General features: G+C 30.0%; 1 protein-coding gene across 1 annotated transcript in view; it reads left to right on the top strand.

Annotated features, from left to right (window-relative positions):
- Positions 1-19275, top strand: part of Nf1 (neurofibromin 1) — a 162794-nt gene that overhangs the window by 13770 nt on the left and 129749 nt on the right. The window contains exons 6-11 of the mRNA XM_075367248.1: positions 4493-4611; positions 8910-9041; positions 11670-11912; positions 13285-13475; positions 14978-15134; positions 15804-15932. Coding sequence (XP_075223363.1) covers positions 4493-4611; positions 8910-9041; positions 11670-11912; positions 13285-13475; positions 14978-15134; positions 15804-15932 — 971 coding nt within the window. The remainder of the gene's footprint in view (positions 1-4492; positions 4612-8909; positions 9042-11669; positions 11913-13284; positions 13476-14977; positions 15135-15803; positions 15933-19275) is intronic.

Genomic DNA, 19275 nt, shown 5'->3' with positions numbered 1-19275 from the left:
ATTTTTAACTACATTAAATTATTTATTATAAAATTTCACAAAAAAGGTTATTAAAAGCATTTATAAAAGTTCATTCTTTATTATAAAAGAAATCATACATTAATTGAGATGATAAACTTTTGTCACGTTCTAGTTCTGATGTTTGTAGCTGAAATTTTATATTTATTCATAAATATTAAATCTTATAAATGTTGAAGTAATTGTGATGATTAGGTTGGCTTTATTATCTCTTTAATGCTTAGTAACTTGATGTCATGTGTGCAATTGATTATCAACACATATCATGTCAGTAGAAATGTGCTATTCTGTCATAATTTTTAGATCTAATCAATGTTTTCTACACACTTTTATTGGTCTTTATGTATTGCTTATATCTCTTAGATCATGGTTAAGCAAAGATTTAGAAATCAACTCGTTGACTGCAAAACTTACCCTGGAGCAGACATTGATAGCGACCATAATTTGGTGATAATGAAATGTAGATTGGGGTTTAAAAACCTGAAGAAAAGTTGTCAGATGAATCGGTGGAATTTAGAGAAGCTTGAGGAAGAGGGGGTAAAGAAGATTTTTGAGGAGGACATCGCAAGAGGTCTGAGAAAAAAAGATAAGGTAGAAAATGTAGAAGAAGAATGGGAGAATGTTAAAAAGGAAATTCTTAAATCAGCAGAAGCAAACTTAGGCGGAATAAAGAGAACTGGTAGAAAACCTTGGGTTTCAGACGATATATTGCAGCTGATGGATGAACGTAGAAAATATAAGAATGCTAGTGATGAAGAAAGTAAAAGGAACTATCGGCAATTAAGAAATGCTATAAATAGGAAGTGCAAACTGGCGAAAGAAAAGTGGATTAAAGAAAAGTGTTCAGAAGTGGAAAGAGAAATGAACATTGGTAAAATAGACGGAGCATACAGGAAAGTTAAGGAAAATTTTGGGGTACATAAATTAAAATCTAATAATGTGTTAAACAAAGATGGTACACCAATATATAATACGAAAGGTAAAGTCGATAGATGGGTGGAATATATTGAAGAGTTATACGGAGGAAATGAATTAGAAAATGGTTTTATAGAGGAAGAAGAGGAAGTTGAGGAGGATGAAATGGGAGAAACAATACTGAGATCTGAATTTAAGAGAGCATTAAAAGATTTAAATGGCAGAAAGGCTCCTGGAATAGACGGAATACCTGTAGAATTACTGCGCAGTGCAGGTGAGGAAGCGATTGATAGATTATACAAACTGGTGTGTAATATTTATGAAAAAGGGGAATTTCCGTCAGACTTCAAAAAAAGTGTTATAGTAATGATACCAAAGAAAGCAGGGGCAGATAAATGTGAAGAATATAGAACAATTAGTTTAACTAGTCATGCATCAAAAATCTTAACTAGAATTTTATACAGAAGAATTGAGAGGAGAGTGGAAGAAGTGTTCAGGAGAAGACCAATTTGGTTTCAGAAAAAGTATAGGGACAAGGGAAGCAATTTTAGGCCTCAGATTAATAGTAGAAGGAAGATTAAAGAAAAACAAACCAACATACTTGGCGTTTATAGACCTAGAAAAGGCTTTCGATAACGTAGATTGGAATATAATGTTCAGCGTTTTAAAAAAATTAGGGTTCAAATACAGAGATAGAAGAACAATTGCTAACATGTACAGGAACCAAACAGCAACAATAACAATTGAAGAACATAAGAAAGAAGCCCTAATAAGAAAGGGAGTCCGACAAGGATGTTCCCTATCTCCGTTACTTTTTAATCTTTACACGGAACTAGCAGTTAATGATGTGAAAGAACAATTTAGATTCGGAGTAACAGTACAAGGTGAAAAGATAAAGATGCTACGATTTGCTGATGATATAGTAATTCTAGCCGAGAGTAAAAAGGATTTAGAAGAAACAATGAACGGCATAGATGAAGTCCTACGCAAGAACTATCGCATGAAAATAAACAAGAACAAAACAAAAGTAATGAAATGTAGTAGAAATAACAAAGATGGACCACTGAATGTGAAAATAGGAGGAGAAAAGATTATGGAGGTAGAAGAATTTTGTTATTTGGGAAGTAAAATTACTAAAGATGGACGAAGCAGGAGCGATATAAAATGCCGAATAGCACAAGCTAAACGAGCCTTCTGTAAGAAATATAATTTGTTTACATCAAAAATTAATTTAAATGTCAGGAAAAGATTTTTGAAAGTGTATGTTTGGAGTGTCGCTTTATATGGAAGTGAAACTTGGACAATCGGAATATCTGAGAAGAAAAGAATAGAAGCTTTTGAAATGTGGTGCTATAGGGGAATGTTAAAAATCAGATGGGTGGATTAAGTGACAAATGAAGAGGTATTGCGGCAAATAGATGAAGAAAGAAGCATTTGGAAAAATATAGTTAAAAGAAGAGACAGACTTATAGGCCACATACTAAGGCATCCTGGAATAGTCGCTTTAATATTGGAAGGACAGGTAGAAGGGAAAAATTGTGTAGGCAGGCCACGTTTGGAGTATGTAAAACAAATTGTTGGGGATGTAGGATGTAGAGGGTATACTGAAATGAAACGACTAGCACTAGATAGGGAATCTTGGAGAGCTGCATCAAACCAGTCAAATGACTGAAGACAAAAAAAAAAAAAAAATATCTCTTAGGAATCATTCTTTGGTGATTTTAAGTTCGCTAAGGTTACACTTGAGACAAGACTATACAGTAGTGTTCAAATATCTCTCTATTTTCTTTACAGCTATATAAATATTCCTTTTCTTATGTCCATTTGTTTGTTTTACTGTATGAGGTTTACTTCTATGTGGTATGTGAATTTCTTTATTTTTATTTGAATTGAAATTACACATTAACTGCCGTAGCCTGTCTACATTAGAAATCAAATATGATTTGAATTAGAATTAAAAATTAGCTGAACCATTATTGAAATGTTTAAACCCATAATTAAATAATCATTTTTATTCTTATTTAACTCTAGTTATCTTTGCAGTTAAATATAACCTTTTTTAACTGTAAAATGATATAGATTTAAGTTTCTGGAGGATGTAAAATACATATAAAGGAAAGTGGCAAAGGTAAGTTAATATGAGGTCTATAAATGAAGTTATGAGGCTGATTCAGAAAAACTCTTTATTTACAATCCAATTATACATGGACTCTTGTCTTATCACCTTCAAACTAGTTTCCTTGGGAAGCTACGCAATGCTATAAATGGTTTTCCCATTCTTCATAGCAATGTTGGAACTTAGAAACCAGAATATCTTTCTGATGGTCAGTTACTTTTTTTAAAATGTTTTCTACTGTTCCAAACTGGTGTCCTTTGAGGTGTTTTTTTAAAGTCAGGAACAGGAAAAAGTTGCAGGGACTCAAGTCAGGTGAATAAGGTAGTTGAGGAACTACAGGAATGTTTTTATTTGCCAAAAACTCATTAATTAAGAGTGCAGTGTGACGGTGCATTGTCATGATGCAGCATCCAGTTGTCTTTGATGACTGGTCTCATGCAGGCAGCACTTTTCCACAGTTATTCAAGAATTTCTTGGTAAACATATTTATTTAGTCTGATCTGCAGGCAAAAACTTCTTATGAACAATGTCATTACTATCGAAGAAACAAATAAGCTGGTTTTGATTTTTGATTTGCTCATTTTTACTTTTTTGGGACGTCGTGAGTTTGAAGTGTGCCACTCCTGATACTCAAATATCCAAGATTCATCACCAGTGATAAATTTTTTTAGAAAATCAATTACAATTTGCCCTAGAAGATAGCTGCATACTTCCACCCTGTTGTTTTTCTGTTCAACAGTGAGGTTTTTTGGGACCAATTTTGCACAAACTTTTTTCATATCCATTTCATTTGTCAAAATTTGATGGACTGTGGTACAGTTGAAATTTAGTTGTTCTGCAATCATTCTGACAGTTATTCACCGGTCGTACCATATCAAGTCTCTGATTTGTTCAACATTGTCGTCACCTTTTTACGTTAACAGTCTTCCAAAACATGGATCGTCCACAACTGATTCCCGGCCATTTGAAAATGCTTTAAACTACCTAAAAACTTGGGGCTCATGACAGAGCGTCATATCCATACGCCCTTTTCAATTTTGAAAAAGCTTCAATAGCATTCTCATAGTTTAACACAAAACTTGATTGCACAACATTACTCATAATTAGTATCGCTCAGTTTTGTAATGCACAACAAAAATTTGTTTAACGAAAAGTTTGCTTACATTTCACATGGGAACAATAGACTAAAAATATTAATACCTAATATAAATCAACTGTTCATATAACCATATGTTTACTAGTAACTTTGCATTGTTATCATTTTAGCTGCCAAAAAAAAAAATTCTTGTTACTTTTTTACAGACCTCATAAGTAAATTGGTAAAATATAATAAAAATACACAGGTTTAATGTGAAAAAATGTTCCTCTAACTCTGAAGTCTTAAGTTGCAATGTTATTATTCTTTCAGATAGATAGTTGGAATGTCTATTTTTTCTTTTTTAGAAACAATTCAAAAATTTAAACTGCTTAAGAAATCAGCTCATCAGGTTTTAATGATTGCCCTAGAAAAGGCTATTTGGAACTGGATGGATACTTATCCTCATGAATTTGCTGAAGTTCAGGTAAGTCCCAGAACTATATTTATTAATTATTTTTTTTACTATTTCTGATTTATTGAGCTTGTTATTTTTAGTTATATTTCTGATTTCTGGGAATCTCAATTTATTTTCATTGTAAACAGTTTTAGATTACGTTGCATTTTCTTTTTTATTATTTTTTTCTGAATGATGTTTACATAAACCATGAATACTGCGTGAGTAATTAAGATGAAATTGCATGATACAGATATCTCACCTTTTAAGTTAGGTTATTCCATTTATTCATTTAATTCTTACCTTTCTCAAAATTCCTTTTCTACTGTTAATTATTATTTGATATAGTAATAATTAAGCAATGATCCTCTACTTATAATGTTCATTAAACTATACTTTTGATTAAAAGTAAATGTTTGTTAATCTCTCACTCTCTCTCTCTCTCTCTCTCTCTCTCTATATATATATATATATATATATATATATATATATATAGAATTATAGATTATTATAGATATAATAGATTATATAGATTTATAGATTATATAGAATTATATATAATATAGAATTATATAGGGTCATTGAAGAAGGTTACAACAATTTTAAAAACTCATATCTCAGAAACTACCAGAGATAATTAAATGAGTATTTTTTTAAAAATTCACCAACCCAAAAAGTTTTTTTTACATACCTAAGAATGTTTCAATATAACCTTCATTGGTTGCTCAGCAAACTACCATCCAATAATTGACTTCTGCCCAGGTCCGCTGGGCAGTAAGTCGATTACTTACTGTGATCAGTAGTAACTGTGGCAGTAGCAGCAGTGATCCGTTATCTTAAATGTCCCCATAGAAAAAAAGACTAAGTGTGTCAAATCTGGGCTTCTCGGAGGCCAAAGCACACAACCGGTCCTACCAATCCAATGATTAGGGAATCTTTTATTGAGAGTGGGTCGAACACCTAGTCTAAAGTGAGAGGGGTTCTCAATTTGGTCAACTTGCAGGAAAACACACAGTTGTAGCATGCCTAAATAAACATTTCCTGTGGTAGAAGGCTCATGAAAAAAGAATGGTCCAATCACACGATTGGACATCAAACCTCTCCACACATTTATTTTTGTGGAATGTATGACATACTCAATAATTTCATCAGGTTGCTGAGATCCCCATATCTTACAATTATGCCAGTTGACACAACCACTGATGAAAAGTCTCTTCATCGGTAAGCATAACATGTTTTAAAAATGTTTCATCGTCAATGTTATTAAGTATTTTACTTGCGAAGAATTCAACACAATAGTTTTTACGTTGAATCATAAAAACATTGGATTTTTTTTTGTGATCTGTAGGTTTAATTTGATGTTTAAGGTGAATTTTGTAAGCATGAAGGTGTAAACGCTTGTACAGCACATTTTGAAAAGTTGTCTTTGGAATTCCCAAGTGTAAACTTTGCTGAACTGGTGCCATGCACTGACAGTGGCAAGAGGCATTGTGCACAACGACTCAAGGATTTGGCAAGTCATGTTTAAAAAGAAACTTGATATCTCTATTACTTTGCAGTTCCTATTAATACTTTATCTCAATTTCATAGGGAGGTATGATTTTTTTTTATTGCTGCAACCTTTTTAGTGATTCTGTACATATTCAGGTGTTCCTAAAATTAACCACCAAGTTGGTATAGTGGTGAACGCATTTTCCCAAATCCGCTGATTTGGAAGTTGAGAGTTCCAGCATTCAAGTCCTAGTAAAGACAGTTACTTTTATATGGATTTGAATACTAGATGGTGGATACTGGTGTTCTTTGGTGGTTGGGTTTCGATTAACCACACATCTCAGGAATGGTCGAACTGAGACTGTACAAGACTACTCTTTATTTACACTCATACATTTCATCCTCTAAAGTAATACCTTCTTCTTCTTCTTTCTTTCTTTCCTGTTTAGCCTCCGATAACTACTGTTTAGATAATTCTTCAGAGGATGAATGAGGATGATATGTATGAGTGTAAATGAAGTGTAGTCTTGTACATTCTCAGTTTGACCATTCCTGAGATGTGTGGTTAATTGAAACCCAACCACCAAAGAACACCGGTATCCACGATCTAGTATTCAAATCCGTGTAAAAATAACTGGCTTTACTAGGACTTGAACGCTGTAACTCTCGACTTCCAAATCAGCTGATTTTTGAAGACGCGTTAACCACTAGACCAAGCCGGTGGGTTTCTAAAGTAATACCTGAACGGTAATTCCTGGAGGCTAAACAGGAAAAAAGGAAGAAAGAAGAAGTTGTCCCTAAAATGCAGAGAGAAACAGTGAGTAGATTCCTCTTAAATTAAATTAAATTTTAAAAAAAGTTTTTATAATCGTGTATCTAGATATATTTAGTTTTTCCTTTTGTGTCATTGCAATGTAATTCATATCTCAAGAACAGGTTGAGATATAATTCGCACTACAATATCAAGTGCTGCAAGAATATATTATATGTTTACAAAAATTGTATAATGTACATACAAATTCTGTCATTATACTAAAAAATGGCTGGTTTTAACTGCTTCCAGTCGATTTAGGATCTGTTGGATCATCTTCTTATAACTGTAAATCTGTAATTTTTGTATCCTTCTACCAATATATTCAAATCTCTCCAAATTGAATCTCACAAGACCATTTATTTATTTTTTTGGTTTAGATTTATAGAGGTCGAATAAACCAAAAATTTAGTACAAAATTAATAATTTTCCCAAAATTTTATCCTCTACTAACAGAATTGGATATTTTAATTCTATAATATATATTTTACAAAGATAAAAAAATAAAAAGTAGGAAAAACATTCATAGAAGTTGTAGACATTTGTAATATTCTAAGAGTTGTAAAAATGCATGCATATAAAGCTACAGTAGTGTAGTATGTAATTAATAATCTAAAACCACTCATAACAATACAAAAAAATTCAAAAGCAGAATAAAAATAATTCAGTTCTCTGTTAAGTAAAATTAAAAAAATTATTCAAAAATCAAACTACTGCATAAAGAAAATTTATTTGATTCTTATCCGTTGTATTAAGAAAGCAAAATCCAACAAATTAAGTGCAGTTTTTAGTAATAGATCTGAATCAGCCATGCCAAATTTTTAGATAGGCGCATTTAATAAAAATATTTAAATGGACTCCTATTGATGTATTTTATTTATTTTTCTTATTTAAGAGAATACAGTTTTTATTAGATATAAGAGAACAAATATTTTTATCCAGTGATGTTTTATTCAAATATGCTAGAAATTTGTTTAACAGGAAGAAATTAAAAGGAATCTTCTTTAACGAGCACACGTAGCTATATTTCTTGAAGATAAAAATAATAACAAATATTCAAGAGGAGTGGAGAAAAATTTGGTCTGATTTTTAAATAGCCTCTGAGACAAATTATTATGGCATATAGTACTTAGATTATGTCACTTGCTAAAGATGAGCAAAAAGAAAACTACTTATAAATTTTTACAATAAATCAGTTTTAATAAATGGCTGTTCGGAAAAATCAAGGGAAAAACCCATCAAATATTTCAGCTAGTATATTGCATGAATAAAATTTGTGATCAAGTCCATCAAGATACAAAAGCAAAGTGGCTATAATGATAGATCATGATGCAACAAAACATACATTCAATGTCAAGACAAGACATACTGTCAATGTCTGGAAAATAAATACCAAATGAAATATGGATCGGGAGAACTTGATAAATGTCATGAACATCTTGCCACAAAGTAGATTGTACAGCATGAAAATATTCTCCCTACATATCCTAGGACAGTAATAACATAAAAACTGTTACTGCTGATTTCATACAGAAATCAAATTTTCTACAGAGAGAATTAAGGCAGATTCAGTTTCATAGAGAAAATTTAAATCCAAATGATTAAATAGAGAAATGAGTTATAACCATAATTTTTACTGCTCTATACTTAACTGTAATGTATTATTCTATTGTTATCACTGTTTACATATGAGTATTTCTACAGGCACCAGTACTTAATAATGTTTAGTACAAAGAAGAAAAAAAATGTTCATAAAGATCTGAAATATTCTTAATTGTTCTCTTAATTGTTTTGAATTGAGAAGGATTTTTCAAAGGGATGATGTTAAACTTTGAATTAGGGAGGTATTAAAATTCAGAGGTTCAATTTTGAAAGATTTGACTGTAAAAGTATTTTACCTTTTCATTAGTATATGTTAAGCTTGTGACATTATATTTTATTAAAACTTTATATTATAGAAATCTTAATTTATTATTTTTGTTGATCTATTTTGGTATAAATTACGTATAACTTTTTTATGTTATAGAAAAAACCGAATGAAGAGTTATCTAAGTGTTGTGAAGGGCTTTTTGACATTTTGGATAGTTTTGCTGATACCAAAAAAGGGCGTGCTAATCATGCTTGGCCATTACAAATTATGCTTCTCATATTATCTCCAGTAAGAATTTTATTAATTGCATTTTATTCAAATTCATTTTTTTTTTTTTTACTGTATGCTAATTTTCTTTTGTGTATGCTTGTATTATTATAAAATCCTTCTTTTACCGTTTACATTATTCATTCTTAATATTGGAAAACTTAGGGATAAATCAATTTGTGGAAGGAATTGATTAATATAATGTAAGATTTGATTATTTAGAAATGAAAAAAAATAATAGACCAGAACAAAGTACCAAAAAATTAAAAGATATTTTACTTTATCTTTATAGCATTTATGTTAATTTTAAGTAGTGATGTTGTATCAACAATTGATAATTTATTTATGTAAATTTTAAATTTCACTGAGAATATCAGAATAGGAAATGATGATATGAATATAAACATAGAACTGAAATTTGTATCCCGTGTTGAGAATATCAGTGTTAAAAATATGATATGATATGATAAAAATATGTTAAAAAATATTGCATGATAAAAATATTATTCTGGTCCATTAATTTTTTTTTTTTTAAATAAACTATTTTTTTATAAATATTGAAATAATAAAAAGTAAAAAGAAATAAGTAAAAGATTTTACCATGAAATTTAATATCAGAAATTGGCATGGTTTAGACACATGAGAAAAACATTTGTTTTACTGCTGTTAAATAATGTGTATGTGTTATTAAAAAGTTAAATCAATTAAATTTATAATCATAAACAAAATAAACTTTGAATTTTTTACTTGATTCCGGAAATTTTTAATGATTAATTTATCATTTATTGTAACATTTGTTTTATCTGAATTGTTCCTACAGTGAAGGATACAAAAACGTGTTAATATATTATAAAATGACAACAAGATGTGTAAATCATCTGGCATGACTTAAACGGAAAGTAACTTTTTTAAAAAAAAATCTTTCTCTGATATAAATACGTAGGCCTAGTAAATGATAAATCTAAGCTACCTATCAAAAATTTAAAAATTAATAACATTTTGAATTTCTCACCAAGTTCTAAGGGTTAGTCAATTATTTTCAGTTTGCCATTGGCTTCAAAAATCAAAATTAAAAGAAATGGAAAAATATTTATTGTTATTTACCTTTTTAGGATGGGTTTTTAAGTTATATATACAGGTGTATCACAACATTCTCCTGTGACTTTCATAACTTACACAACGAGCATATATAGTACAGAGGAGTATGATTCTTAAAAAATTGATTCTTATATACTGTTTTTTTTTAAATCAATATATATATATATATCTTATAAGGGTGAATCAAATTTAAACGGTAATTTTACTATTCTACGAAACAAGCAGTTCCGAGGTGGATGATGGAGTGGGGGGTTAGTATTCAGGGTGTTAGAGAGGAAGAACCAGCTTGGTTAGCTCCTCCACTCTATTCTGTCGTCAGTACAGCTATAAATGAGCAAGAGGTTTTGTCGTCTGTTGCACAATGTATAATCATAAAGCTTTTGACTAATGAAGGCATTTAAACCCATGAAAATTTTAACTCTTTTAAAGGTACAGTTTAGGGATGCTACACTGTCCCAGAACGAAGTATACATGGGCCAGACAATCTAAAGGCAGGCAAGAAAGTGGTAAATCAAAGTCGTGATTGACACCTGTGGTCAAGTCTCACAGCTGACAACATCAATGCCATTTGAGAGCTTATCAAAGGCCAGTTCACCAGTTCACTGTTGAAGAAATCACATTAGAATAGGTATCAGCTATGTTGTCACTGATCATCTTGGCTTTAGAAAAATTAGTGCTTGATGGGTTCTGAGTTTGTTGACCAAAAATCAAAAACAGGTCAGGTTGGAGCTCTGTGAGAGACTTCTGAATTGATTTTGGCAAGAAGTAGATGATTTTTTGAGGCGTATCATCACATTTGTTGAGACATGGGACCATCATTACACTCCAGAGGAGTGGCAAAGGAAGGATGAGGGCTGCCCAGAAGACCAAAACCCATCTGTCAGCCAGAAAATTTCATTGATTTTCTCCACACTCAACGAAAGGTGAATGTGACTTACTGTTGCCAGCTGCTACAGTCAACAAAAGCCGCCTACTGAAACAAAAGACATAGTATGCCCATCAGAGATTTCATTCTTCTCCATGACAATGCCAGGCCACACACTATGATTTTGACAAGGGATAAATTGGAAAAAATGCACTAGAAAACCCTCAACCACCCTCCCTACAGTCCAGATTTATCCCCCTATTTTTTGTTTGCTGTCTTGAAAGATTTGCATGGAGGGAAATGATTCAAAAACAATGAAAATGTTGAGAAGCATGTGGGCAATTAGTTGATGACTTATCCTCAAACTTTTTATGAACAAGGCATATTCAAGCTTCTGAATCATTGGCAAAAGTGTGTAGATCGTGCTGGAAACTATTTAGAGAAGTGATGAAGGTATGAATTGTGTATATAATTAATCAATAAATTAAAAAGAAAAGATTACCATTTATATTTGATTCACTGTGTGTGTGTGCGTGCGTGTATTTACTTTTTTTTGTATATTTTACATATTGGGAGGTTTATTATAGTAATATAGAATTATATTAGGAATAAGTTATAAGGTTGAAAATATTCTTTTTGTGAAATATTTTATTGATGTATGACTTATTTATGATTTATTTTTTAAGAAAGTATTAGAAGAAATTGTTAATGCTGATTCTGGTGCACCTTGTTCTCCAAGACATTCAAAAAAGAAAGTTTTTATAGATTCAGTTAGAAGAGCTGTTAGTTCACAAGGAACAAGTAAACAGTTAACAGAAGCAGCTGTTGTTACATGTGTAAAACTTTGTAAAGCATCTACTTATATTAATAACCTTGACTCTAGCAATGTTGTCTTCACATTAGTACAAAGTGTTATAAATGATCTCAAGGTGTGTATTATTTCTTTTTTTTTCTTTTCTTATTTGAATTATTTTTGTGAATATGCTTCTTTCTTTATACATAAATGTGTCAAATTTTTATTGGGGAATTGGTAGTATACAGAAGGAAATTTTGTGGTGTTAACTTGCATTGTTGAATTATTCATTTATATTAAGTTGTATTGAAAATTACTGGAAAAAGTAAAAAAAAAATATTAGTCAATATATTTACATTTGGTCTCTGTGGTCCCTTCTAGCAGTCTCTTGTGTATCTTACACTATGACCCCAGTATTTTATTTCATACTTCAAGGAATTCAAATTGAGAAACTTGTAAAAATCTAGTCATAATTCCTTTTGAATTTCTTCCTTGGTATTAAATCATCCCATCTTCAATTTTTGGTCACTAAAGGTTAAATTCGGCTGTTTCTCAAAAGCATTTGGTGCTTTGATATTAAGCTGGTACTTTTTCTTAAATGTCAACAATATACTACAATTTTTTTAATAACATTATTATCCACTTTAAAAAAATCTCTGAGAATCACCTGACAGACACAGAAACAATGTAGTGTGATGTGTGTTGTGACTGATCATAAAATTTTCACAATTCCACGAAGTGGAACTGGTTTTTATGGATTGTTGGTTTAACTTTTATGGCATTTCCAGGGATTGCGTTTCCGCATATAAATTTAGAGTACTCGCTGTCTTCAAATGCTGCTGTAAATTTGTGTGTGACTCAAACCATTTAGGCTTAAGTTTAATATAAAAAATCTGTTCAATCAAATATCTAATTTTTCATTTTTTCTAAGCTTTATTAGAAAAGTGATGTACATGCTTCATTTAATGTTAGTAGCCATTGCAGAGTCAGAGAACAATCCTTAAAAATATTTGTGATTTATGCTTTTGTATACAGAATGGTGCTTTATTTAAAATGACAATTTGAAGCATCGTTTGTGACTATATATTTGATAAAGTCATAGAGTAATCAATATACTCAAGAAACCTTTTCATAGCACCTTATGTTTGCATAAATGCTAAGAAAAAATTCATTCCCTTTAAGCTGCTGGTGGATTTTTAAAAAAAAATCTCATTCTTTGGGTTTTTTTATACAGATTGTGGTAATTTTACATAATATTTTTGTCAGATTATTTTAGTGAAGTGTTCAATATAATAATAATTATTTTGACTGATTTGCAAATTTCCTTCTGTTTTCAAGAAGTTGGATTTTGATAATATCTTAATTTATTGTTTGTAAATTATTGCAAATTGGTCAGTGGTATAAATTATTTATTGTAAGTTTCATTATTATAAATAAATTTAAAGAAATTAATATTTTGGTTTTGTTTATATATTTAAGGATATACAACAGTTATTTTTTTCCCCCAGAATTTGCTGTTTAATCCAGTGAAACCATTTTCAAGAGGACAAAATTGTGTATCAAGTGATATTGAGTTAATGATAGACTGTTTTGTTTCTTGTTTTCGCATTAAACCACACAATAATGAGGCTCTAAAAGTGTGTCTAAATCCAAACTTTCCATCACCATACCATTATGTTCTAGTCAGTTCTCTATACAGGTATGAGTAGGAATTGCCATTTTATTTTGTATCTATTTTATTATTATGGATTTTATTGTTGATTATTTTTGTATAAAATATCTTTTTAATTGTTTTTTTTTTTTTTATCAAATAGAAAATTTTATTTTAGTTTATATGCAATAAATCAAATTAAGATTACAAGTAACAGTAAATCAATATGGAAACCCATCAATTTTTTTAAACTACTGTGACTGCAGTATTCCTGCTGCCTATTCTGCTAGTGTTGTATATTGTATGCCACAACTTTTCTTCTACATAATTTTGCAGGTCTGTTTGTAGATTGTAGCATAAAAGAAATAATTAACTGTTTAATTGTTAAATCTTTCAGCTTCTCTGCTGTGCATCCTACTTGTTGAACTATTCTGTTTAAAATGTGATATATATTACCATTTATACCAATGTTTTCTACTCAAGTCCAGTTTTCTTTTTTGATCTAACTGTGATGATGATGCCTTTAAATTATTTCAGAATATTTGATGTTGGTTTTTGTGATTCTGGGTTTTCTGTTTAAGATTAAATTTATAATATAAAAATACTTAAATTCAATCTACATAATGTATAATTCAAAATCTACATAATTCAAAAGACTTGACAGAACAGTACATCGAACTGAACTAATCTAAACTTAACACTAGCTAATATTTACCAATTTGTATTTCTGTTAATGACGTTCTTCAAAAACCTTAGAACATTTTTATCTTTCTGCTTATTAGATTTTAAGAAACATCTCTATATAAAAAATTTAGGAAATAAGCAGTTCCCTTTAAAATTTATCTTAAATACTTATTTATTTTATATCCAGTTACATGTTTTCTTCTATCTAGATTTCCCATTATAACTTACTACAAATTAATTCAATGTAATTAATTAATTCAATGCCGGCTATAAATTTGATCCTAGAAATACAAATTTTATATCCATTGAGTTCTTATTATTTGGCAATTTTTTTCTGTATTTGAGAGACTACAAAAATATGTAATGTGAATTCTGTGAAAGTATGTGTGATATTCTGTTCAAATTATCCATTCATAAAAAAAAAAATTGTAGTAAGTCCTATACTTACTTCTGATATTTTGAAGAGTAGATGTTACTAGTAAAGACACCCTTTAATTTAAGAGATACAGAGATCATTTTTAAGAAAAGAATATTTTTTGTGGTAATAAATTATTAATTTTTACAGAAATTAAAAATTTCAAGTAAACCTAAATAAAAAGATTGCTTAAATGTATGTAGTGTTTTGATTCATAATTTTTGGTTGTTGTTAGTGTCCTTTTAATTGGAAGATATGTATGATTAAGATGTTTTACTGTAAAAGCTATGCTGTGTTTCAGCTTTGTCATTATTATAATTTACTATGTTTGTTTTTCTTAAAAAAAGTTCATTTATGAGTTACTACTGATTTTCTTTTTGGCCATTTAATTTATTTCCAACACTTTTAATTTGGTATGTTAATAAATTTGAATTTGAAATTTTATTTCCAGAATTATCACTCAACCCCGTCTTTCTTGGTGGCCTCATATTGATCTTGTATATAGTAAATCTTCAGAATTAAGGTCTATGTTTACAGACACTTTAAATAAAGTATCTCAGGGATATATGTCACATACACCTCTTCGTATGATACAGGTTTGTACTCAGGTTTGTAAAAAAATCCAGGTTTGTTATATTATTAAGTTAGATGTAAGTAGATAGCAAAATGTTAATATTAATTTAATAACTCAGAATTTTCTACCGTATTATAAAGTATATTTAATGCACAAATACAAATAATCAGCCCTGATTTATCTCATTTATAAATGTGATCTTCCATTTTAATTTGCAGACTAGACAGTTTTTAATGTATTTTCTCTCATATTTCATTAGGTTAAATCCTCGCACAAGTTCTTTGTAACATTGAGAATTTACTCCTCAAAAAAAAAATATGCATATTCTTATTTAATATGTGGACTTAGCTCAAGTTTTAACTATCGTGTGAATGATTTATGTGAAGTACTATTATTTACATTGTTTTAATAAATAATATTTTACACTTCATCTGCATCCTTATTGCTGTTTAGCCCAGGAAATGTACCTACATATCCTAAAATTAATTTCATCTGGAAAAATTCAAAATAATTTTAATCTTTCTATCCTTATTTTTCATTATAATGTCTATTGTTTGAGATCTTGTAGATATCTAGAAATTTCAGAAGAAAAAGAATTAATGATTTACTAAAAAGCATATGCCAAGAAGTTCCCACAAGATTCAGTAATTTTTTTTTATTCCATGTTTTAATTAAGTTTGACTAAATTTTTGTTTTGTTTTAGTCATTGACATTAAAAAGCAAAGACTCGACATCAAAATTCAGAGAAAGGGGAGAAGAAGTGCCTGGTTATCGGAATCTTTTGTTTTGGATGGTTCGTTTAATTCATGCTGATCCAATGTTAATGCTCAATGTAAGTGTTAAATATGAATAAATTTATTGATGTTTTATGATAAATAACATGCTTTAGATGAAGTAAGATTAGGGAAAAGAACAGATCTTTGTTCAAGGTGAGTCTGTTAAGTTTCCTATGAATTTTCTATTACACTAAGCTTGTAAGTTCAGCTGTGCATCTTTACATTGACTTATCAGCTCAGATCCTGTATCTGAAAGAAGGGAGACTCCAAAGATCAAATTTACTGTAGATTTTACGTGAGTTCTGTACATGCAAATTCAGTTAGAAACTAATACATAATATTTCTATGTATTTAGTCTCAGTTGAGAATTACGTTTGTTTTACTAGGTTTTTGGATGAGAAATTTGTAAAGATTTATTAATGTGGTTTCCAATACTTAATTATATCTTTGAATACACATTGTTTTGCTGTTCTGGCTAATGTTAGGACCAATATAATATGAAAATATGGATTCTTTTTACCACAATTAGCCCTCTCATTACCTTTAGTTCCTGTATCCACACATCCAACATAATTTTTTTGTTTGTAAAAAATAAGCGGAATAATATTTTGTAGCATTTTTAGACCAGCTAAGAATTAAATTAAACTGGTCTTATTTAAGTGCTGTAAGTACTCCCTTACCATCTGCAAGTATATGCTTGATTATACATTCCAAGATAGTTGCAGCAAAATATTTTTACATATATATAAAAGTAGTCTTGAGTAATTAACCCTAAATCCCAGCTCCATCTTGCCTTTTAATGAAAGCCATTTTTATGAAATACCGGATAATTTTTTGCATCAGTTATGATTATTTCTTTTTCACATGAGTTGTGACTCAAAGATATATTGATTTTTTGAGTATCATTTATTCTATTCTCTATCGTTAAGAGCCTATGTAGCATACTGTTGGATTTCATTTTCACAAAGGATTATTTAAGCTACCCTATTAGAAGAATGAAAACCTTAAGGTAATCATGATCTCATAGTTCTGAACTATATAGTTGCTAGCCTTTCCTCACCTAAAATGTAAAGGTCAGTTGAAAGTAGATCCAAAAGCATTTCAAGAACTACTGCTGAATTGTTGTTGTTGATAGTTATTTTTTCATCTAGAACATTACAGGATAGCAAAATCCTTGAGGGGTAAGTAAGGATGTGATCTATGTATAGCCATTTGATGAATCAGTTGTCCAAGGTCACCAGTGTTAAACAATAATGGATGCTGTCTCCCTTTCATTGGCTCGCTACTATTTATCTTAGGAAAGAAGGAATTTAATGGAGTGGTGGAAAAACAGGACTGTTATACCCCTTTAAACATCATGATTCATTTTTGAGTTATCGTATCACTTTTAGTTCAACTAATTTATTAAAAAAGTATATGATTTTTAAAAAGAGTATAGTATTTTTTGACTAATAAAATTTTAAGGTAAATATAACAATCAAAAAATTTACCAAAATCCTGATTTCATTAAAAAAATAATTTTTCTTATCGCTATGTTTTTTATCACCAAACTGCCATAGCTGGTTTCACCAAAGCAGTTTCACAAAATCACATCAGAGCTGTGAGATTTTGTATTTACATTCCTAATGATAACTCTGAATTCTCATGTGAACACATTTTAAATAACAAAGACATTTCTTCCCCAATGTTCTGACTATTACTTAGGTTTTTTTTTTTTGTTGCTTTTGCGACCTCATAGGATCAATTTCTGGGCCAGTCCATTTTGTAATCTGTTCTTCTTATTTTCGAATTGTGTGAGTTGTTTTATTCTTGCTTGTTTTCTTTTTGCTCACATCTCTTTAAGGCGTTCTGATCTTTGGCACCTGTCCTCATCTGAATACACCCTGTTGGATTTCTTTTTGATTTTAGGTTCAATTGTTATCATGTTAGTTTTAATTAGTTTGTCATATTTTCCAGATTTTGTGATTAGATCTTATTTGGAGATTCTCAACTCTTCCATATCTTTTCGGACTTCCTTTATCCATTTCGGTTTTGTTGTTCTTTCCCAGTATAAGTTAATTATTTAAAGTCTGGTGTTTTCTGCTATAAGTAGGTGCCCCAAGAATGAAATTCTTATTTTCCTGAAGAAATTTTTTAGTGGGGTTATTATTTTATATACTTCATTTGGGATTATCCTCCACTGTCCTTCTACTATGTTTTTCTTGTTTATGCATTTTCTGACTATCTTCCTTTCTATCTTTTCAATCCTTTGTACTTATCCAGTTTTGTATGATCCGAATAGAGTCTCGCTGGCGTATTGTATTTCTGGAAGAATTACCATTTGCTAATGTCTGATTTTAGTTGTTATCGATAGGCATTTTTTATTGTGTATGTTTTGGGTGGTTATTAATGATTTTTTAACTTTCTTGCCAGTTTATTTTCTCATTGATGTTATGTGTTATGGTATCTCCTAGGTATCTAAATTTTCCCACTAGTTCCACTTTGTTTACATTTACATGATTAATGCATAATGAAGTTTTTTCATATGATATTTTTAAACCTATTTTTTCAGCAACTTGTTCTAGTGTTTCTGTTTGGGTACTAGCTTCTTTTATGTTTGAGAGGAGGGCTAGATCGTCTGTGAAACCCAGGCAGTTTACTTTAATTTTTGTACCAATTTTTTTTTCCAGATTTAATTTTCTCCATTCTATAATTATATATTGTAGTGCACAGTTAAATAATAATGGGGATAATCCATCTCCTTGTCTCAATCCTATTTTTACTTCAAATGCATCTGATATATCTCCTTTGAATTTAACCTTTGACATTGTGTTTTTTAAAGTTAGGCTGATCATTCTGATTAGTTTTGGATGCAAACCAAAGTTCCTTAGTATTTTTAATAGGGATTCCCTATGCATGCATATGCCTTTAAAATCTATAAAGGATATTACCAGTTGTTTGTCTCTCGATTTTTAATAATCGATTATGAGTTTTAGGTTTAGTATCTGTTCCGGGCAGCTTCTTCCAGGTCTAAACCCTCCTTGGTATTCCCCTAATTGATTTTCTCCTTTTTGTGGATTGGGCATATTGTTGTTTTCCATTTTTCTGGAATTTCTTCATTTTCCCAAACTTTCAAAGCTCTCAAAGCTCCTTGTAGACATATCGCATTTTCTCCCATGTTTTTCCATAATTCTGCAGTTATTTACAGCTTGCATTGTTGTTTTTTAGTTGTTTAATTGCACTTTTCAATTCTTTTGTTGGTGTTTGTATATTTTCTTTGGTTTGTATTAAAAAAGTTCTATCACAAGAAATTTTTTAACCATTAGTCATTTTTATTTATGTCATGTGATATAATATAAACAACTGAGTTTATTTTTTTTTTGGAGTAGTTTAAATCTGGTGATTGTGAGGTTAGTTGTT

This window comes from Lycorma delicatula, chromosome 5 (assembly GCF_047948215.1).
Source record: "Lycorma delicatula isolate Av1 chromosome 5, ASM4794821v1, whole genome shotgun sequence".
NCBI classification, from domain to species: domain Eukaryota; kingdom Metazoa; phylum Arthropoda; class Insecta; order Hemiptera; family Fulgoridae; genus Lycorma; species Lycorma delicatula.
Note: the sequence above shows the minus strand (reverse complement) of the source record. Positions and strands in the feature narration are given on the sequence as shown.